The 23,131-nt window shown below is 43.7% G+C and overlaps 1 protein-coding gene across 4 annotated transcripts in view; it reads left to right on the forward strand.

The window, feature by feature from the left end:
• Positions 1 to 19,273, forward strand: part of akap13a (A-kinase anchoring protein 13a) — a 59,316-nt gene extending 40,043 nt beyond the window's left edge. For 3 of the 4 annotated variants that reach the window (XM_078792720.1, XM_078792726.1, XM_078792727.1), the window contains 21 exons: positions 392 to 459; positions 535 to 601; positions 691 to 841; positions 923 to 1,035; positions 1,104 to 1,250; positions 1,358 to 1,620; positions 1,797 to 1,922; positions 2,009 to 2,126; positions 3,031 to 3,279; positions 3,365 to 3,441; positions 5,145 to 5,326; positions 7,220 to 7,302; positions 7,411 to 7,599; positions 11,728 to 11,880; positions 13,781 to 13,854; positions 14,500 to 14,544; positions 15,760 to 15,810; positions 15,902 to 16,174; positions 17,531 to 17,710; positions 17,784 to 18,048; positions 18,167 to 19,273. In XM_078792720.1, coding sequence (XP_078648846.1) covers positions 392 to 459; positions 535 to 601; positions 691 to 841; positions 923 to 1,035; positions 1,104 to 1,250; positions 1,358 to 1,620; positions 1,797 to 1,922; positions 2,009 to 2,126; positions 3,031 to 3,279; positions 3,365 to 3,441; positions 5,145 to 5,326; positions 7,220 to 7,302; positions 7,411 to 7,599; positions 11,728 to 11,880; positions 13,781 to 13,854; positions 14,500 to 14,544; positions 15,760 to 15,810; positions 15,902 to 16,174; positions 17,531 to 17,710; positions 17,784 to 18,048; positions 18,167 to 18,213 — 2,921 coding nt within the window. In that variant the 3' untranslated portion in view covers positions 18,214 to 19,273. The remainder of the gene's footprint in view (positions 1 to 391; positions 460 to 534; positions 602 to 690; positions 842 to 922; positions 1,036 to 1,103; positions 1,251 to 1,357; positions 1,621 to 1,796; positions 1,923 to 2,008; positions 2,127 to 3,030; positions 3,280 to 3,364; positions 3,442 to 5,144; positions 5,327 to 7,219; positions 7,303 to 7,410; positions 7,600 to 11,727; positions 11,881 to 13,780; positions 13,855 to 14,499; positions 14,545 to 15,759; positions 15,811 to 15,901; positions 16,175 to 17,530; positions 17,711 to 17,783; positions 18,049 to 18,166) is intronic. The other variant, XM_078792722.1, reaches the window with a different exon arrangement.
• Positions 19,274 to 23,131: the final 3,858 nt, after the last annotated feature.

Below are 23,131 nucleotides of genomic sequence, written 5' to 3' on the forward strand. Positions count from 1 at the left end.
TAAGGTGCCCTGCTGCCCCCTACAGGCCTGGAGGGAAGCATGCATGTTTATTAGTTGCGTTTATGTTCTGATGTTGAAATGCTACTTTCAAGGAAAGTAGCGTCCCCGGGGGAGGGGGGCCGTGTTTGTTCCCCCGTCACGTCCAGAAGAAATGCTCCATCGGCCATCTCCTCCCATGCAGGCTCGGCCTAATGTGTTTGTCAGCCATCTTGGATAGATTTCTTTCTTCCATGCGGCCAGGCGTATTACTCCCCTGTTGCATCACACGCTCCCAATCTGCTTTCCATTAGCGGGCTGGTGGAGTTTCCTGGCCCCGGCCGCCAGTACCAGTCCCTCGCTTCCTCACCCGCCTCTTCTCATCTCCTCTTTCGCTTTGTCTCCCTCCTGTCAGACTGCAACGCCTGCGTGCACAAAGGCTGCAGGGAGGGCCTGCCCGTCTGCGCCAAGGTGAAGATGAAGGTAAGGTCCCCCCCCCCTTCCCTCAGCATGATCTTGGAATATCACACTGATGGCGCCGTGCTTTCCTTCGCCAAGGTGCCCAGGCAGCAGGTCAGCGTGCCGGACTCCAGCTCCTTCCCCGGAGTCACCATGAGGAACAAATGTGAGTTTGCGCCGTCGTACTGCGCTGCACGGCGGACACGACATTAGGTACACCGTACGAGGTTGGGAACTGACTCTCTTTGGTCGCAGCGGGGGGGACGAGGGAGCGGCCCTGGTCGGCCATCTTGACCCCGGAAGACCACTCCTCGCTGGCCATGCCGCCGTCGCGCAGGCACACCAGCCTCATGCCTTTCCACGGCAACAACCTGTCCAAAAGTCTGTCCATCAGCAACATCGCTGGGTTAGTGCTTTCGGACCGCATCCACGCTGCCCCCAAAGGTCGGCCATGTTTATATATATATATATATATGTGTGTGCGCAGGCCGGTGTTTGACGAGATGCCCATCAAAGGCCTGCGCTACCTGTCCCAGTCCACCGACTCCCTCAACAGGACCAACCAGGTCACCGAGTCCATGGAGTCCCTCACCGACGAAGGTCGCTTACACACCAGGAAGCAGGTGACGAGACGGACGCAGGCGTCCTAACTGTTGCCAATGTCTCAGGGACGGAAATGATGGACGGGCAGCTGATGGGCGAGTTCGAGGGTGACGCCAAGGAGCTGGAGGCCGACTCCTGGAGTTTAGGCGTGGAGCAGCAGTACCTGCAGCAGCTGGACCGCAACCTGGTCAAGAGGCAGGACGTCATCTACGGTACGTGGCGCCCGCACTTCCGAAGTAGTGCTGCAGAGGCGGAGGGGGTGCATGAGGGAAGGAAGCTCACTTCCTGGGTGCTGTAAGTGACAGGAAGTGCTTTGCAGAGCTGATGCAGACGGAGATGCACCACATCCGCACGCTGCGCATCATGTCGGAGGTGTACAGCAAGGGCCTGCAGAAGGAGGCACAGCTGGAGCAGCAGACGCTGGAGAGGCTGTTCCCGGCGCTGGACGAGCTGCTGGAGCTCCACACGCATCACCTCCTCCGCCTCCTGGAGAGGAAGAAGGAGAGCCTGCCGGAGGGCGGCGGGCGCTCCTCGGAGCGGGGCGTCGTCGTGCACAGGATCGGCGACATCCTCCTCAGCCAGGTGGGAAAAGCTAACCTGCCGAAGTAGGACTTTGTGGAGGCGGGGCTTCTAGCGAGTGGACACGGAGTGCTAGCGGTTAGCCTCGCAAGCCCAGCCAGGCCCGCGTTGAACGCTGTTTTGTTTGTTACGCCATGTTGGCGTTGCCTCAGCGTAACATCCGTCCAATCCGTTCCCAGTTCTCGGGGTCCAACGGTGAAAGCATGAAGAGGATCTACGGCAGGTTCTGCAGCCGCCACAATGAAGCCGTCAACTTCTACAAGGACCTGCTGACCAAAGACAAGCGCTTTAAGGCCTTCATCAAAGTAGGTTCCTCCGCGAGCGATGCCGCCTGTGCACGGCGCAGGCGCCGCTTCGTCACCTTCCTGTTTTTTTTTTTTTTTTCCCACAGAAAAAGATGAGCAGCAGCATCGTGCGGCGGCTGGGCATCCCAGAATGCATCTTGCTGGTGACGCAGAGGATCACCAAGTACCCCGTGCTGATCCACAGGATCCTGCAGCACACCATAGGTGGGTCGTCATGGCGACCGCACGTTGTGTGTGTGTGTGGATTTGTGGTCAACTTTTAAGATATATTTTAAAGAATTTAAGATTCTTAATCTGTCAAGTGGAACAAGATATTGATTGATGAGATCGGTGTTCTTCAAATTAATTACTATTCAGTAGTCCGTTCCTCTTCTTTATTGCCATATTGTACTGAGCAGCCAGGACAGCTTTACACAGGCAGTATGACGCAATAGCGTCCATTTTTGCAACTGCCGTCGCCGTCACGGTTTATTGCCCTCTTCCTCTGATGGCAGCAAAAAAGCAAAACAAAGAAGAAGCACAGCACAAATACATAAAAAAAGAAGAAAAGAAATTATAAATATTAATAAATATAATATAATTTTATAATATTAATATAAATAAAATAAATATTACATACACATTTGTATTTTTACAAAAGTCAATGTACAATTTTTAAGAAGCTCATGATAGTATGTACGACTTGTATATTTTATTATTATTATTATTATTATTATTGTTAATCAAAGCCATGCGTTTAATGTTGCAACAAAGAAATACAATTAATGGGAAAAAAATATATATAATACATTCTAAATAAAAATAAAACTAATTTGAATGAAAGAAATTACATAGTTGATCTTTTCAACAACTAAATAAATATCATAGTATTAGTCTTTTTATGAGAAGAACATTAGGAATAATTACTGTAGCTATTATTTATTGTTATTATATGGGTATGATTATTATTGGTAGTAGTATTGAACTAGATGAGTAATAATAATAATAAAAGTGAGGAGTTAGAAAGAAATGAATGAATGAAACAAGAACAGAAAGAAACAATATCATAATTATATAATTACCACATGACCACGTAACGGTCACCAAACTGTGTCCTTGTTCTTGTCAGTGGGTGAGGAGGACTACGAGGACCTGGCCGAGGCGCTACGGCTAGTCAAGCAGGTGATCGCCGCCGTGGACGCCAAGGTGAACGAGCACGACAAGCGGCGGCGCCTGAAGGACTTCCACGGCCGCACGGACAGCAAGTCCATCATGATGATGAAGAGCGGTCAGATCTTCGCCCGCGAGGACCTCCTGCGGCGGCGGCTCATCCACGACGGAGCGCTGCAGCTGAAGAGCAGCCAGGGCCGACTGAAAGGTGACGCTCCCGCCGCACCTTGTTCGAGGAAGACGCCACGTGACCTCACGCGCCAACACACCCAACAACCTTTTCCTTCTCACAGACGTCCACGCTTTGCTCCTCTCCGACGTCCTGGTCTTCCTCCAAGAGAAGGACCAGAAATACGTCTTCGCCATGCTGGTAGGCTTCCTCTCCCCTCAAATGTGCACCTCGTAAACTTGGTGTTGGCTCGGGGGCGTGTGAGCCAGCTGTAATAGATCACCTATGCACGTAGCCATGAGCTGCTTTTTCCACCTTTTTACACACGCACGCACACGGTGGGGGTGGGTGGGCCGGGTGGATGCTCATGCGGGGCGGCCTGGGGAAAGCAACCACACTCATGATGAAATTGCCTCAGCCTGTGTGAGACAAATAAGATGTTTGGACGCCACATTCACGTCATGACCGTTGCAGTACGGGCCTGCGGGGGGTGTGGTGTGGGGGTGGGGTTAAAGTACTCTTCTGTACTCCTATAGTATAAGCGGAATATAGAAGCAATATTCCTGACTTGGATGTATTTATTTGACTCTGCTTTTAGTCCACTCCATCTTTATAGACACATTTTACTCAACGAATCAGAAATATCATAAATTATCATTGGATATATTGTATTGTATTTCATTATGTGTCATGTATATGATATTTAAATTATATTATTAATGGCTCAAATAAGAAATCAACAATGTTATTATCAATAGTTGTTATTTATTCACATATAATACAATATACAGTTACCCGTTTAATTATTTATAATATAAATATTATGCACATTATCCATTTGTATATATTATAATTTATATTTCTAAAATTTCTCTGAAACTTTATATTCAAATATTTTTTCTCATTTTTTTTAAATATTTCTTGTATAAAATATACATTCATTAATTCATTCATTTTCTTCCGCTTTTTCCTCACGAGGGTCGCGGGGGTGCTGGAGCCTATCCCAGCTGTCTTGGGGCGAGAGGCGGGGTACACCCTGGACTGGTGGCCAGCCAATCACAGGGCACATATAGACAAACAACCATTCACACTCACATTCATACCTATGGACAATTTGGAGTTGCTAATTAACCTAGCATGTTTTTGGAATGTGGGAGGAAACCGGAGTACCCGGAGAAAACCCACGCAAACTCCACACAGAGATGGCCGAGGGTGGAATTGAACTCTGGTCTCCTAGCTGTGAGGTCTGCGCGCTAACCACTAGACCGCCTTGCTGCCCCCTGTTTAATTATTTATAATATAAATATTATGCACATTATCCATTTGTATAAATTATAATTTATGTTTATATTTATAAAATCTCTCTGAAACTTTAAATATATTCAAATATTTTTTCAGATTATTTTTTTTATATTTCTTGTATAAAATATACAATTAGATACTATTATTATATATAATATGTATCCTTATATATGATGATTATCAATGATTAAATGCAGGCTGGGTGAGTCAGCAGGCAAACGAGCGTTTGGTCACATGACCCAAAATGAACCAAAGCGGGGGCCTATAAAGCTGCGGTTAGACTGTCCAAGATGGGGAGTGTTAATATTTATCATGGCGGCAAGGAGACCCGACCCCAGACGCCACCCTCAGGCCAAAGATGATGATGATGATGATGAAACATTTTCTTTTCTTTTCATCCATGCGACACCCCCCCCCCCCCCGCTACTATCATCTCCTCCCTGCTTCTTCTCCTCCTCATCACATGTGATGCTTGCCATCATTTCTCCTTTTCCACTCACTGCTTCATCAACTCACCCAATTTCCTGCCTCATCATCACCATTTGTCTTCCTTCCTCCCTTCCTCCCTCTGTCCGCCCCCCCACCCCACCCCACCCAAACAGGACCAGCGCTCCACCGTCATCTCCCTCCAGAAGCTGATCGTCCGCGAGGTCGCCAACGAAGAGCGCGGCCTCTTCCTCATCACGGCCGGCATCGAGAAGCCGGAGATGATGGAGGTGCTGGCCAGCTCCAAGGAGGAGCGCAACGCCTGGATGCAGCTCATACAGGACGCCATGCAGTCCATGTGAGTAGCCGCTGTTTGATTCCCGCTTCCTTCTTCGGCTTTGCCAGGAAGAACATCACGTTTAGTAGTAGCAGCCAGCCCAGGCCGCGTGTCCGGTTTTAAAAATGAATCTGGGTGCTTCGGTCTAAAAAAAAAAAATGACATGAAAAATCTTCAGCGCAACTTTTTCTTCGCACGGCGACATTTGTCTTGGGTCCGGTTAAACTTCCCGCCTCCTAATCGGTCATCAGCGCGTTGATGAATACGCGAATACTCAAGCAGCAGAAGCATCCATCACAGGAGGATGCTTCAGACATAAAAAAAGCCACTTCCTGTGAATTCAATGGAATCTTACATGGATGTCTTTGGAGGTCATCGCCCCAAACACCCCCCCCCCCTCCCCGGTCATTTTGGGGCTAAAACTGAGTCATAAACGTTCTGACAAATAAATGAAGTAGCTTCTTTCCGTGGCTTCGAGGAAGACCACCGCACTGCTTCGTTCTTACGGCGCCCATGTGCTGAAGTATGGTCATCTCATCCCTTTCCCTGGCCGTGCCCCCCCCCCCCCCCCCCCCCACCACCAGCACTAGGGAGACGAAACGAAGCGTGGAAAACTCATAAGCCATAAGCGAGGTCCCGTCTTGACCAACCGATACAAAGTCCGGCGTGAATTTAGGGGGGGGGGGGGGGGTTGTAAACATCCAACACCAGATTTTGACCTTGAGGAAATAATGAAAGTCAGTTTCAAGTGCGTTAAAAAAAACTGCGCAAATGTCAAGTTTCACATGAAGTGGTAATCACCCCGCGATATGATGCATAAACATAGGAAATATACACTTTATGTAAGATTACAGAGATTAAATCAGTGTAATAATTCTAAAACTGGGGTCTCAAACTCAATTTACCTGGGGGCCACTGGAGCTAGGGTCTGGGCAAGGCTGGGCCGCATCAGGTTTTCCAAAAAAACCCCAAAAAAACGCATTTATTAAAAACAGAAAAATATACAAACTTTTTCAGTGCTTTGGTTCCGATTTTCTACAAGAAAAACATTCCACTGTTCTCAAATATCTTAATTTTTATTTTTCTGCACAAAATAAGATGAAAAATAAACAAATCAAGAATAAAGAAAATCAATCAGTAATAAATAAATATAATAATAATAATAAAAACTTAAGAAACCACATATAGTTGGTGGGTAGACAAATGATTTTTTTCAGATTAAAATGAACAAAGCATTATTAGAGCCCTGTAGACATGACAAAACACGACTATAGTCACATTTATACTCTTTTTATTTACAACATATTGCGCAACTGCAGGGTCTTGAGACACATGCTAACTCGCAAACTAGAGAGCTAGCGACCTAAACGGTAGCCTTCAAGTTATTTCCTTTCAACTTAAATAGCCAAAAACTTACCACTTCCACACAGATAGGGAGGATAACTATTAACAGTTATTTAACCTTTAACATGAACATTAATCAAACGTAATAATTTTTTCTGGGTACATGATACCATACAGCATCCATATGAAACATTAAACTTTCATATCAAGGCGGGGGCCTCAAACTAGTGTCCTGCGGGCCACATTTGGCCCGCGGGCCGCGTGTTTGAGACCCCTGTTCTAAAGTATACTGTTATTATCTTACCGTTATTTATTTAACCTAAAAATGAGGAATACATGCCTAAACATATGCTTTGAAATACAGTCCTTCATATTATTATTATATAATTTCTTGAGTAATAAAGACTATGATATGTGATGTCCAGTACAGTATTAGTGTTATTAATATCAACATGTTAGCTTTTTAACATTTTGACACTTTTAGAAAGTGTCTCGGCGCCCAGAAGTCGAAAAAAAAAAAAAAGCCGGGTAAGGTGAGTTAAGCGTGTGAAGACATGCGTGTGTCGGCAGGGAGCGGGACGAGGACGAAGGCATCCCCAGCGAGACGGAAGACGACAAGAGACAACTGGAGAGCAAAGCCAAAGAGATGAGAGGTGAGACCGTCTCCTCCGTGGCCCCGTCAATGAAACACCACAAATGTACTGACAACCCCCCCCCCCCCCTTTCCCCCCCACTCCCACCCCCACTCCCACTCTGCCTAGACCTTCTGAGGCAGAAGGATTCCGAGATCATGTCTCTCCTGGAGGAGAAGGTGCGGCTCTTCAGGGGCATGTGGGAGGGCTCCAGTCCGGCCGAGGAGGCCTGTCGGCAGGCCGAGCCTTTCTTCAGGTCGCACGGCGGCCCGGAGCCCCCCAGGGGGGCCTGCATCATGAAGGATGCCCTGCAGGAAGGTAAGCGGTGGCGTGGGTGCGTTATTATCCAATATCACTTTTTATAATTAACATTTATTAATCATGCAAATATTATGTCAATAGCTATGAATATATGGACCCAAATATTCCAATTGCATTTGGTTTATTTGCTCAAACGGAAAGAATTGAACAGGGGTGGAATATTCCTTTCACCAATCCGATTGAGGTATCTTGTACCCGCTCAAACGGAAAGTTGTCAGACTGCGTTCTTCTTCATGGTGTTTTTCTTCTTCTGTTGTTTATTGGCGGTTGGCAAGCAGCTTTCATATGCATTAGCGCCATCAGTGGAACAGAATCTAAACATTTCTATACTTTATTCACAAGTGCAGTTTTATTAAAAAAGAAAATATATAATTATAGTTTAATTATAAAATATTAGTAAGATTTAATTTGATCTTTTCCTGTTTAAATTGATCCCGGGTTGCGTTCTTTCAGCGCATGCTCAGATGTGACGTAACACGCAGATCCAGACGTTCTTCACTTTTAAAAATGGAGGCCAGCAATCGGCACTGGACTAAGAAAAGTTTGTTTTTGATTCAAACTAAATTTCAAGACTGGACAGACGAAAAAGTGTCAATACGGAGTTATTCCAACAAGTGAAAGAAAAACTCGGGAGAAGCCGGTATCATGTGATGTTGATGTTTACGTTTTACTGGGCATGCCTTATTGACTATTCTGGTTGATTTTCACGGCGCATGTAGACAAGAGATTGGAATATTCCTTTCTATGGATACCATTGTTTTGGGAAAGGTCATTCGGAAAGAGAAAAAGTGGTGATGTAAAAACGTGGCTACTGTGGAGTGTCTGTGGTGTAAAGACTGGCAGAGCAATGTAATATTGGTCCGTGTGGCAACACCTGCCTTGTTCCTCCCATAGACTTATTGATGCACGTGTGAGGTCGTGGTGACATTTTGGAACATTTTTGGTTAGTGGTGTGCCACAAGATTTTTCCAATGTAAAAAAAAAAAAAAAACGTGCCGTGGCTCAAAAAAGGTTGAAAAACACTGCTTTAGGGTATGGCCCCGTCAGCGCTCCTTGCTAACACAATCCCACGGGTTGACACGCTAAAGTGACTTTTAACGTCTTTACAGCAAGCTAACTCTTCTGTCCCGGGCGTTTGTCACTCGGGGAAACGCAGGCGTTCAGCATCCAAGACCGGATGAGTCTTAAATATGCTGCCTCGGCGTCATTAGAGTATTTTTATTTTCAGATGAGCGGAGTACTTCTTTGTACAAACACTGCTCCGTATCACTTCAGCATCTCCTCCGCATGCCGTTATTGTTGCGATGTGCGTATTTTCTATCACATCCGCTGCCTCGTTTTCCTCAAAGCACACTCACAACTCACAAGCAAACAACATGGAAAAATACAGGAAAAAATACCAATCCAAACTCAACTTTTACTCCCTTATGCCTTATCCGTTGTCCACCACACACCTCAACAACTGCAGCGCATGCAGAGGTACATACAGTAGGGATGCTGACCCTTCATCAGACCGCTACTGCCACCTTGTGGACCAGCCAGGTCTTCAATCTTACAGGTCTTATATATATCATACAGATTGTAGCCGCGACAGAACCAATGTTGGAACCGCAGAAAGGAAGAAACTGATCTGTCAGCATTAATGGCGCTCCTTATTTGGGCGTATGAGAAGTAGAACACATGGCATGATAGTAGTGATGAGGTAGTACTCATGTCGTGATAGTAGTAACGAGGTAGTAGTCATGTTGTGATGGTAGTGACAAGGTAGTACTCATGTCGTGATAGTAGTAACGAGGTAGTAGTCATGTTGTGATGGTAGTGACAAGGTAGTAGTCATGTCGTGATAGTAGTAACGAGATAGTACTCGTGTCGTGATAGCAGTGACAAGGTAGTACTCGTGTCGTGATGGTAGTAATGGGGTAGTAGTCATGGCATGATAGTAACGAGGTAGTAGTCATGTTGTGATGGTAGTGACGAGGTAGTACTCATGTCATGATTGTTGTGACGAGGTAGTACTCATGTCGTGATGGTAGTGACGAGGTAGTAGTCATGTCGTGATGGTAGTGACGAGGTAGTACTCATGTCGTGATAACAGTGACGAGGTAGTACTCATGTCGTGATAACATTGATGAGGTAGTACTCATGTCGTGATAACAGTGACGAGGTAGTACTCATGTCGTGATAACATTGATGAGGTAGTACTCATGTCGTGATGGTAGTGACGAGGTAGTAGTCGTGTCGTGATGGCAGTGACGAGGTAGTACTCGTGTCGTGATGATAGTGACGAGTTAGTACTCATGTCATGATAGTAGTGACGAGGTAGTACTCATGTCGTGATAGTAGTGACGAGGTAGTAGTCATGTCGTGATAGCAGTGACGAGGTAGTAGTCATGTCGTGATAGCAGTGACGAGGTAGTAGTCATGTCGTGATGGTAGTGACGAGGTAGTACTCATGTCATGATTGTTGTGACGAGGTAGTACTCATGTCGTGATAGTAGTGACGAGGTAGTAGTTATGTCGTGATAGTAGTGACAAGGTAGTAGTCATGTTGTGATAGTAGTGATGAGGTAGTAGTCATGTTGTGATAACAGTGACGAGGTAGTACTCATGTCGTGATGACAGTGACGAAGTAGTACTCATGTCGTGATGACAGTGACGAAGTAGTACTCATGTCGTGATGACAGTGACGAAGTAGTACTCATGTTGTGATGACAGTGACAAGGTAGTACTCATGGCGTGATGGTAGTGACGAGGTAGTACTCATGGCGTGATGGTAGTGACGACGTAGTACTTGTGTTGTGATGGTAGTGACGACGTAGTACTCGTGTCGTGATGGTAGTGACGAGGTCGTACTCATGTCGTGATAACAGTGACGAGGTAGTACTCATGTCGTGATAACATTGATGAGGTAGTACTCATGTCGTGATAACAGTGACGAGGTAGTACTCATGTCGTGATAACATTGACGAGGTAGTACTCATGTCGTGATGGTAGTGACGAGGTAGTAGTCGTGTCGTGATGGCAGTGACGAGGTAGTACTCGTGTCGTGATGATAGTGACGAGTTAGTACTCATGTCATGATAGTAGTGACGAGGTAGTAGTCATGTCGTGATAGTAGTGACGAGGTAGTAGTCATGTCGTGATAGCAGTGACGAGGTAGTAGTCATGTCGTGATAGCAGTGACGAGGTAGTAGTCATGTCGTGATAGTAGTGACGAGGTAGTAGTCATGTCGTGATAGTAGTGACGAGGTAGTAGTTATGTCGTGATAGTAGTGACGAGGTAGTAGTCATGTTGTGATAGTAGTGATGAGGTAGTAGTCATGTTGTGATAGTAGTGATGAGGTAGTACTCATGTCGTGATAACAGTGACGAGGTAGTACTCATGTCGTGATGACAGTGACGAGGTAGTACTCATGTCGTGATGACAGTGACGAAGTAGTACTCATGTTGTGATGACAGTGACAAGGTAGTACTCATGGCGTGATGGTAGTGACGAGGTAGTACTCGTGTCGTGATGGTAGTGACGACGTAGTACTTGTGTCGTGATGGTAGTGACGACGTAGTACTCGTGTCGTGATGGTAGTGACGAGGTCGTACTCGTGTCGTGATATTTGACAAAGACGCATCAACAGGTACTCGGTCAAAGCGGCATCTCCAAGTCGTGGAGGCGTTGCTGCAGGCATCAATGCTAGTTTCACGCCAAACTGACTTTTGCTTGCTGCTCAAGCGGCGTATAAAAAATGTAAAAATCCAGCAAGCATGAAGATCTACGCTTTAAAAAGTGTCTGAACTGAAGTATTTTTCCACTTGTACGCCCCGAGGCGGAGACCTGATTCTATATGCAGCAGTACTGTGATTACACACACACACACACACACACACACACTGGTAGGGGTGAAGTGGTGCAAACATATTTGAATGTGAAGCAAATGGATGTGTGTGTCGCTCAAACAGGTTGTTGCCTGGCAACCGCAGCCCGGCTGCAGGCTGGATTCACCGGCTCAGCTCTAACTCTGTTAGCCAGATAATTCCTTTACTGACCGCACATCCATCCCCGCTTCTTCCTCTCTCTCTTTGTGTGTGTGTGTGTGTGTGTGTGTGTGTGTGTGTGCACGTGTGCAACAGTGGAGACGCTGCAGGCCCTGGTGAACGGAAGCCTCGGCGGAGCGATGGCCAGCGTGCAAGACGGCGGCGGCGGCGCGGCGGGCCCGGTGTGTTTGCCCCGTCGGGCCGAGACGTTCGGCGGCTTCGATAGCCACCTGATGCACGGCGGCAAAAGTGAGTGTTCGCCGGCGAGGGTCCCCTAGGTGTGAGCTGGAGCCTACCCCAGATGATTCAAAGCAATCAGCAATATCTTGACTAATCACGCTTTGGAAGCACGCAGTCCATGTCACAAAGATCAACACCGGATCGATTGACCCGGCTTGGTTTCCATGGGAACACGTTAATTACACTTCAGCCAAGAGTAGACGTGGAAATCGATGCATTTTCTTTCTTTCTTTCTTTATTTAAATGACTTTATATAAATCCCAGACATCAGAGGGTGGGTGTTTATGACCCTGGAGGCTTCTTTCAGCCCACGGAGTATTTGAAAAATACAAATAACAACCTTTAAAAACGGGACATCGCAATGGAATATTCAAAGAAAATCATTCAAAAGCTGCAAAGTTCATTCATTCATTCATTTTCTACCGCTTATCCTCACGGCCTTTGTATTTGGAAGTACTACCTCGTCACTACCATCACGACATGACTACTACCTTGTCAGTACCATCACATGAGTACTACCTCGTCACTACCATCACGACATGAGTACTACCTCGTCACTACCATCACGACATGACTACTACCTCGTCACTACCATCACGACATGACTACTACCTCGTCACTACCATCACGACATGACTACTACCTCGTCACTACCATCACGACATGACTACTACCTCGTCACTACCATCACGACATGACTACTACCTCGTCACTACCATCACGACATGACTACTACCTCGTCACTACCATCACGACGTGACTACTACCTCGTCAGTACCATCACGACATGAGTACTACCTCGTCACTACCATCACGACATGAGTACTACCTCGTCACTACCATCACGACATGAGTACTACCTCGTCACTACATCACGACATGAGTACTACCTCGTCACTACCATCACGACATGACTACTACCTCGTCAGTACCATCACGACATGAGTACTACCTCGTCACTACCATCACGACATGACTACTACCTCGTCAGTACCATCACGACATGAGTACTACCTCGTCACTACCATCACGACATGAGTACTACCTCGTCACTACTATCACGACATGAGTACTACCTCGTCACTACCATCACGACATGAGTACTACCTCGTCACTACCATCACGACATGACTACTACCCCGTCACTACCATCACGACATGACTACTACCCCGTCACTACCATCACGACATGACTACTACCCCGTCACTACCATCACGACATGACTACTACCCCATTACTACCATCACGACACAAGTACTACTATTCGTCACTGCTATCACGACATGACTACTACCTTGTTACTATCATGCCATGACTACTACCCCATTAGTACCATCACGACACGAGTACTACCCCATTACTACCATCACAACACGAGTACTACCTCGTTACTACCATCACGACACGAGTACTACCTCGTTACTACCATCACGACACGAGTACTACCTCGTTACTACCATCACGACATGACTACTACCTCGTCAATACCATCACGACATGACGACGACCTCTTCACTACTATCATGCTGTGACTACTACCTTGTTACTACTATCATGCCACGAGTACTACCTCGTCACTACTATCATGCCCTGTGTTCTACTTGTCGTACGCTCAAAGGCCAATGAACCTGCATGTTTTTGGAATGGGGGTGTGAAAACTCCACACAGAGATGGCCGAGGGTGGAATTGTGCAGCCCAAAAGTACATCAGTCAGGATTATTGTTCAGCAGAAAAAAAAAAAATCTATTTCCAATTACTATTTACTATTTACTATTTACACGAATACCAACACACAAACTGCGGAGCTTAATCGAGGCTACGTCCTGCTCCGTGCCGCCGCATGCGTGGCGTTGACGTGCATCAATAGCTACATGTTCACATCTGCCGTCTCTACATTCTCCCTTAAAGGTGTCGAGAAGGATGAGAGCGAGGACGCCACAAGAGACCTGCGCAGGACCGAGTCGGACAGCGTGTTAAAGAAGGTCAGCATGGCATCGTTTAGGCGTGGACATTAATTAGCCAACGATATTATATATTAATATATTATATTATTAATTATTATTAGTCATTATTAATTATTATTAGTCATTATTAATTATTATTAGTCATTATTCATTATTATTCATTATTATTCATTATTATTCATTATTATTCATTATTATTCATTATTATTCATTATTATTCATTATTATTCATTATTATTCATTATTATGTCAACATTTATGATAAATCCTGTACTAACCGATGATAAAAAAAAAGGATCCAATGAGGTGTTCAAAGTCCAAAAGGTTTGCCCAGAGACCTCCGTGGCGGTGCACCAGCTCCTCGGAGCGTGTGCCCGAATACAGTGCACCTTGCTGGGCCACAGCAGGTGGCTCCCCTCCCTCTGTACTCTGCTTCTCTTGGTAGTAGTGATGTGCTAGCAGTCATGTTAGGAATAATCAACAAATGTCCACATCAACACAGTCATGAGACTTATATAGTTTTCTGGTAAAGTTTTGGACTTTTCTTGCATAATTAGCGTATCATCATCATCATCATCGTCATCATCATCATCGTCGTCATGTGCCAGTGGGTATGTTGGTCACACAGCTGATTGTTGTCCCGTACTGTGTGGTGTCTGACAGGGAGGAAACGCCAACCTGCTGCTGCTGCTGAAGAGGAGCAGCGAGGTAACACACCCACTTCCTGTCGCTAACCCCCTTAGCTGTTGGCATGGAAACCAGCCTCACTCTCTTTCTCATCGCTTGCAAGACCGACTGTCGGGCTCGTTTCTTCTCGTCCTTGCTCATTTACTCCTTATTTATCTGGGAGTCTCTTCAACGTCTTAAACATTGACACGCTCAGCCGTCCTCCGTGGTGGTTCTCCACGCCCACCGTGATACGTCACTTCCTGTCGTTCCTTATTTATAAATGCAATCTTTGATGGTTTGGTCCTCTTTACCACCTTCTAAACACTTTTCCGCGTTATTAGATACCCCGATTACCTATTGTAGCAGACATAATCAAACCTGTTTACAACCTTCTAATACATTTTTAACAGGATTAGAGCTGTCTAGACATAAAATAACACCCCTATAGTCACCTAGACACTCCTATTACCCAATAAAGTACGCATAATAAGAGAAAATACGACCTTTAAGACATAATAGACCTGTTTACAACTTTCTGAATATTTTTTAAAACATTATTAGAGACCTCTAGACATAAAATAACACCCCTATAGTCACCTAGACACTCCTATTACCCAATATAGTGCGCATAATAAGAGAAAATAAGACCTTTAAGACATAATGGACTTGTTTACAACTTTCTGAATATTTTCAAAAACATTATTAGAGACCTCTAGACATGAAATAACACCCCTATAGTCACTTAGACACTCCTATTACCCAATATAGTACGCATAATAAGGGAAAAGAAGACCTTTAAGACATAATGGACCTGTTTACAACTTTCTGAATATTTTTAGAAACATTATTAGAGACCTCTAGACATGAAATAACACCCCTATAGTCACCTAGACACTCCTATTACCCAATATAGTACGCATAATAAGAGAAAATAAGACCTTTAAGACATAATGGACCTGTTTACAACTTTCTGAATATTTCTTAAAACATTATTAGAGACCTCTAGACATAAAATAACACCCCTATAGTCACCTTGACACTCGTGTTACGCTATATAGTAGACATAATTAACTTGTTTACAACCTTCAACCTATTATTTCCTTGGGGGCCAATACCTGGCCACTGTAAGTAGTCAGGTACTAGCGTGGAAACAGGAGTTCAGAACTCTTGTCTACCGAAGCGTTCCTTGTGTATTTCTTTCCGTGGCACCGCTCACGTCTCTTGACTGTCTCTCCGATGTCTCTGTGCCAGCAGCAGGTCCTCCACAGCGTCTCCAACCTGCACCTCCTGCTCAGCACGCTGCAGGTAACCGCCAGGGGAGCATTGTCACACACACACACACACACACACACCACAGCGCCACAGCGTGCCCTCGCTTCTTCCTTTTGTGCGGCAGGCGGTGGTGGTGCAGCAGGACAGCTTCATCGAGGACCAGCGCCAGGCCCTCAGCGAGCGCTCCTCGTCCTGCTCGTCGCTGACGCGGCCGTCCTCGCGGCCCGGCTCGCTCATCGAGCAGGAGAAGCAGCGCAGCCTGGAGAAGCAGCGGCAGGAGCTGGCCTCGCTGCACAAGCAGCAGGCGGCGCACGCCGACGAGCGCCGGCGCAGGGAGAAGGAGTGGGAGGCCAGGGAACGCCGGCTGGGAGAGAAGGAGGCGCTGCTGCACGTGCAGGTGAGGACGCCTGCGGCTCCACCGGCTTCCTTTTTTCTTCTTCGGTCTTTTTTTTAATTTTTCTACATTTTCTTCTGGGAATATTACTAACTTTATTCCCATCAGATTATTATTTTTTCATTTTTTGTTTCTTCTTTGCTATTTTTCTTTACTATTTTTTCTTGATTACTTTACTTTTCTTCTTAATATTACACATTTATTCTTGTGAAATCATTAGATATTACAATATTAGAACCATTAGAATAACTTTTTTCTCTTCATATTTTACTGACTTGACTTTAGTCATTTCCAGTTGTTTTTATTTTCTTATCATAATTACGACTTTCTTTTTATTCTTTCCCCCGACATAATTTTCCAAAAAATACAACTTTATTTGTTTGTTTCTCAGAATTTAATAATTCCATTATTTAATAAAATATTAATTCATATTTTGCCTTAATAGTAAAAAAATTATTTAAAATAAAATTATTCCCAAACTTTTTTCTCTTCATATTTTACTGACTTGACTTTAGTCATTTCCAGTTGTTTTTATTTTCTTATCATAATTACAAGTTTGTTTTTATTCTTTCCCCCGACATAATTTTCCCAAAAATACAACTTTATTTTTTTGTTTCTCAGAATTTAATCATTTCGATATTTAATAAAATATTCTTTCATATTTTGCCTTAATAGTAAAAATAAATTTAAAATTAAATTATTCCCAAACTTTTTTCTCTTCATATTTTACTGACTTGACTTTAGTCATTTCCAGTTGTTTTTATTATTTATTATCATAATTACAACTTTGTTTTTATTCTTCCCCCCCGACATAATTTTCCAAAAAAAAACATTATTTTTTTGTTTCTCAGAATTTAATAATTCCATTATTTAATAAAATATTCATTCATATTTTGCCTTAATAGTAAAAAAATAAATAAATAAATAAAAATTATTCCCAAAATATTCTTCAACTATTTTTCAAAAAGTTTTTTTTGTGGTTTGTTTCTCAGAATACTACACCTTAAAAAAACAAACTATTTTAAATTTTTTCATAATTTATTTTTTCTTCATCATAAAACTTTGAGAATGCAACTTTTTACTCTTTGTAAATTTAAATTAAAATGTATTTTTTTCCTCCTAATATTATAACTTTATTGCCATTATTGTATAACTTTTCCCAACCTAATTTTCCAAAATTATAATTTTGTTTTGTTTCTCAGAATATTAAAACTTTAAATCAAACATTTTTATCTTGACTATTTCAAGTTTTTTTTTCATATTTTATTTCAGTTTTCACATTAAATGCTATTTTTAGAAAGAGCCAATAAAAACAGCCATGGTGTGTCAGTAAATGTCCCGGTTGTGACGTCCCTGCAGGAGGAGGCGCTGAGCAAGCAGCAGAAGGAGCTGGAAGACGAGCGTCGGGACCTGCAGAGCAGGAAGGAGGACTACCAGCGGGACCTGGAGAGGCTGCGGGACGCCCAGAGGAAGCTGGACAAGGACAGGGAGGCGGTGCAGAGGCAGCTGGAGAAGATGGAGGAGCTCCGTCGGGCCGAGGTACACTCATTGGTTTAACGCCGCCTGTCACGCCCCCATTCTGACATCAACACGTGTCTTAACGTACTTCCAGAGGACGCCGTCCACCACGTCGGATGAGTCTCAGTTAGCCGGCAGCTCCCAGTCCCTGGAACTGGACCCTCTGGACGTCTCGTCGTCCTCGTCCTCTCAGCGCTCCAAGCCCAAAGTGCGAGGACTCAACCCCTTCACCTCGTCGTCGTCCAACCTGAAGGGGGGCGAGCCCAACAACCAGCTGTCCAAGAGCCTCCTGCAGCTCACCAAGAACCGCAAGGACGGAAAAGACAAGCGGAAGAAGAAGGTGAAAGGTCAGGCTGCAGGTACGCTCCTGGATATTTATTTATTTATTTACTTACCGTCATGCTGATATTGTACCTAAGATCTTGCACTTCCTGTTCTGTGGTTATCCCCCCCCCACCCCCCCGCTTCCTCCTCCAGAGCATCTCCCGGAGGCACCGCTTGACGGAGAGATCTTCTTCTGCTGAGAGTCGCCACCGGGAAGAAGATGGCGTCCTAGCTATAGCCTGTGGTAACATAGCGCTCCTTATCCCGCACGGGAAGTGGCGCTTCCTTTGCCCCATCCGCTTTTTTTTTTTTTTTTTTTTAAACGACGAGGACGCCTTTCCGCACACACGGGCGCCCCTTCGCCGCCACGCTCGGCAAACAGACGGAACGTCCACAAGAATCCGATAAGCAATTCCAGCTGGGCTTGATTTTGGGGAAAAATGAGAAAGGAGTTTGGGAGTCCATTTAGACATCTGAAGACCAAATGGGGGGGGGGCGCGTTTGGCCATCTTTGACGACCGCTCTGTGGACGTTTCATTCCTTGCTTGTTGCCGCCATCTTGAATGCGATGATTTCATTTGATCCACAGCCGCTCACTTTGCTCTAATTGACGTGTTTGCACGTCCTAATCCCCCCCCCCCCCCCCCCCCCCGTGTTCCGTGATCTCTGGCGGAATTTTGATGCCCCCTTGCAAAAAAAAAAGTTGGGAAGATGCCCCGTTTTTCCTGGCGACAGGACATGGCTTACCTGCGGGACAGGTAGGAGGCAAACAGGAAGTCAAACAGCTCCCCCTTCTGGTAGATTCTTGTCACGCTAAAGTGACAGCCAACCAGCTTTAATGTGGATATATAGGGGGCGGAGCTAACATGTTGCTCCTCCTCCTTCTCCGAAAGGGACAATCAGCTGATGACGCCAGGAAACAAAAGCTACCTAGCCTTGTCGCTAGCATGTTAGCTAGCCTGTTAGCTAGCCGGTGGCCAAATGCACTAAAAAAAGCTTTTCTAACAGAAGGACGCGTTTGTACGAAGAAAATAGAAATGTAAATATGATCTATGTATAAAACAAATCACATGTACAAAAACAAAGTCACTTTTTGTGATTTATTACAATATTTTCTAAGAATGTTTTATTTATGTTTTATTCTCTTCCGGAATGAGGGGGAGAACATGTAAAAGTGATGTTTCTCTCCTAATTAAAAAAAAAAAAATCAACAAACATTTTAATTGCTTTATTTCTTCCAGTGTGCAAATATGTACCTCTACATGTATATTTATTCATAGTATATCATATTTAATGTTTGTTTTATTGATTTATATTTACAGTAAGTGCAAAATAATAAGCTTTTCCTAGCAGTAATAGCAAGAATAAGATAAGGCCTCAATCGTTGCTAGCTTGATTTCAGGCAATACAATATAGTTTTTATGTACCTCTTTCCAGGTGTTTATTAATCTATTTGGGTATGTTCAATAGCACTTTTAAACATTCGATGACACACTCGTGAGTGTATATTCTTTATATGGAGGAACAAAGTATTCTGTCGTAATGACAAAAGAGCTAATGCTAAAGCTAACTGCATTGCCAAACGAGCTAAAGTTAATGCTAATGCTAACATTAAATCTCCGTCTAGGTGTAATAATGTGCAGGGAAAGTACGCAGATAGGGTTGTAGTTTGTTGGGATTGGGTGGGTTTGTTGTTTATTGTCCTTTATTGCTTGAATGCTGAAGTTTCTTCCAGAATCATCTCTTATTTCGCTATGGCGCCAGATGCAGTTACCCTGTGCTGCCAGTAGGAGGCAAGATGGCGTCATCATTATCAGCAGGCAAGTAGAGACAACATTTTCATACCGAAGAAAACAGCTTTGTCATTTAAGTGAAAAAGTGTATTGTTAACATCACGTAAAATGTTTGCTCTTTTCCCAATTTTCACGTTTTTTTTAATTTGGCAAATAGTTAAAACGTTCTTCTTAAAGAAATGCTCCCTTTTTGTAATATAATGACGTATTCTCACACTATTGTAGCTTTTCTTAACCTAATTTTCCAAAAATGGCAATTTCATTTTGTTTTGTTCTCATACTAAGAGTATAAATTGTATCAAATGTATTAATTGAAGAGTAAACACTTGGCAGAAGAAAAATATTCGTCATATCCTGAAGTTAGACCCCTTAAAAAAAACAACCAAAAAGACCAAGTGGTGCAGTACCAGAGTATTCCGGAAGGGGTCAGTGTGGCAGTGCTTTACGCGGCTCCGCTTGGCTGCGGCGAGCAAACGTGAAATGTGACTTTCTCTCTCAGGAGGCTTTTTGGTGTCTGCCAGAAGAGTCGCCGTGTTTGCTGATGATAATGAAATTCATTAAACAGACAATCATTTTTGCACAGACACCATGCCACTTCCTCTTCTTCCTCCTCTTCCTCTCCTTCTCCTTTTCCGCTTCCTCTTCTCACGCGTGTTTCTTCTTCATTCACCGCCGCAACCTCCTTTTAACGTCATTGCATGCCAAGATCCTCTATATGACAGGAGCACTCGAATGTTTTTAAGAACCAAAAAAAAATGTCACTCAAAGATCATCTGCTGTTTTTATCAACCTATTGCAGAAATGCTCGTCAAAGATCCTCTTTTTAATGCTCCTGCAAAAATCACTAGTCAGAGATCGTCTACCTAACAGGAGTACTCTGCTGGTTTTGAGGAACCTACTGCAAAGATCTTCTTTTCAACAGGAGTGTAAAATGTCTGCCAAAGAGCCTGTATGTAAGAAGAGCACCAGCTGTCTTTAAGAAGAGTGAAAGACATCCCCAATGGCTTCCTTCAATCATTGCTGACCTGATTTCAGGTAATACACGCTAGTTTTATGTTCCTCTTTCCAAGTATTTGTTCCTCCATGTGAATCATTTATTTATTAACTCATGAGTGTGTCACTGAATGTTTAAAAGTACTGTTGAACATATGTATGTGTGTTAAGTTAATGAGTTAATTAAATGTATCATGACGAACAAGCTAATGCTAAAGCTAAATTCACTGCCGAACGAGCTAACGTTTATGTTAACGTTAATGCTAAAGCTAAATGCACTGCTGAACGAGCTAACGTTACTGCTAATGTTAATGCTAATGCTAAAGCTAACTGCACTGCTGAACGAGCTAACATTAATGCTAACATTAATGCTAAGACTAAAGATAACTGCACTTCCGAGCGAGCTAACATTAATGCTAAAGCTAACAGCACTGTCGAATGAACTAACATTAATGCTAAAGCTAACTGCACTGCCGAACAAGCTAACTTCAATGCTAACGTTAATAGTAATGCTAAAGCTAACTGCACTGCAGAACGAGCTAACGTTAATGCTAACTTTAATGCTAATTCTAAAGCTAACTGCACTTCCGAGCGAGCTAACTTTAATGCTAATCATAACGCTAACTGCACTGCCGAACGAGCTAACATTAATGCTAACATTAATGCTAATACTAAAGCTAACTGCACTTCCGAGCGAGCTAACATAATGCTAAAGCTAACAGCATTGTCGAATGAACTAATGTTAATGCTAATGCTAAAGCTAACTGCACTGCTGAATGAGCTAACTTTAATGCTAACGTTAATGCTAATCCTAAAGCTAACTGCACTGCCGAATGAGCTAACATTAATGCTAATACTAAAGCTAACTGCACTTCCCAGCGAGCTAACATTACTGCTAAAGCTAACAGCACTGTCGAATGAACTAACGTTAATGCTAATGCCAAAGCGAACTGCACTGCTGAACGAGCTAACTTTAATGCTAACGTTAATGCTAATGCTGAAGCTAACTGCACTGCCGAGCGAGCTAATGTTAATGCTAATGTTAAAGCTAACTGCAATGCCGAACGAGCTAACATTAATGTTAATGCTAAAGCTCCATATGGGAAAGCACACAGATGGGGTTGTAGTTTGCTGGTTAGCATGCGTGTGTATGTTTGTTTTTTATTGTTTATTGTATGTTGAAGTTATTTCCAGAATCATCTCTTATGTTGCTATAGCGCCAAATGCTCTTAATAATTTACTGCAATTTTTTTTTTAGTTTTTGCTGGGGTTTTTTTGCTGTTTTTTTTTTTTTTTTAGTGTTTCTTGTTAAATTATATTTTTCTATCGTGTCGCAGGCCAATACAAACCACACGGGGGCCGCACTTTGCACAGCCGTGTTGTAGAGCAACGTTTACAGTCGGCAAAGCGGAAGATGACAAGTCGACTATTTTCTATTTTCAAGGCTGAGCGGGAGAAGACAATAAACGTGTTGAACACTCGTCCTGGGAAGATTAGCTCATTTGTGACACCGCGCTCATGCTAATGTTGTTAGCCAGACAAAGAAGCTAGCAAGCGTAAAGACAACAAAGAGTCTTGACGACGGAAACCACAATAAGCAGGTCTCGCTGTTTTGTTGCATGCATTTTGCCTCGTTACTCCGACGTTGGAGCCAATCATCAGCTTCCTTTTCTGGATGCTAACATCCCGGAAAAGGAATAATTGACACCAAAAAGTGCGTCCATTTCATTTTATTTTTGGAGGAACGTCTGGCAACCCCACTGTAGTTTAAAGACAAATGAAGCTTTCTACGATTCATTTTCAGAAAGCACGTTTTCTTTGTGTGTTGTTGTTGATGTACAACACGCAACACCTTCATCAAGATGGATCGCCGATCCTGGCAAAGTATGCTCTACAGGCGACAGCGCCGACGCGTTTACAAATGGCTTTCATCACACGTAGACACCGCTGGATTTATGGGCGAGACGCCGACATGGACGACACCATCTCGTAGCCTTTTCCAACGCTCACTTCAGATGCGCTTTACACATAGACAAGCGTATATTACATACAACACGGATGTCCACTCTGTGGGCTTTTTAGTGGGCCCGGGAACCTTCCCAAAACTATCACCACACCACTAAGGAAAAACAACAACAAAAATGGAAATATCAAGAATAAAGTCAAAATATTATGAAAAAAAGATTTTAATAATTTTAATTAAATATTAGGATGAAAAATGATTTCCTTTAAGTAGCAAAGTTGAAATATTGAAAAAAGTTTTTTTTATTGCAAATTCTTGTGTTCTAATGTTCCAAGAAAAAAATCATAATATGATGGCAATAAAGTTACA

The sequence above is a fragment of the Doryrhamphus excisus genome, linkage group LG1, assembly GCF_037039965.1.
Source record: "Doryrhamphus excisus strain RoL-2023G ecotype Guam linkage group LG1, RoL_Dexc_Guam_v1.1, whole genome shotgun sequence".
NCBI lineage: Eukaryota > Metazoa > Chordata > Actinopteri > Syngnathiformes > Syngnathidae > Doryrhamphus > Doryrhamphus excisus.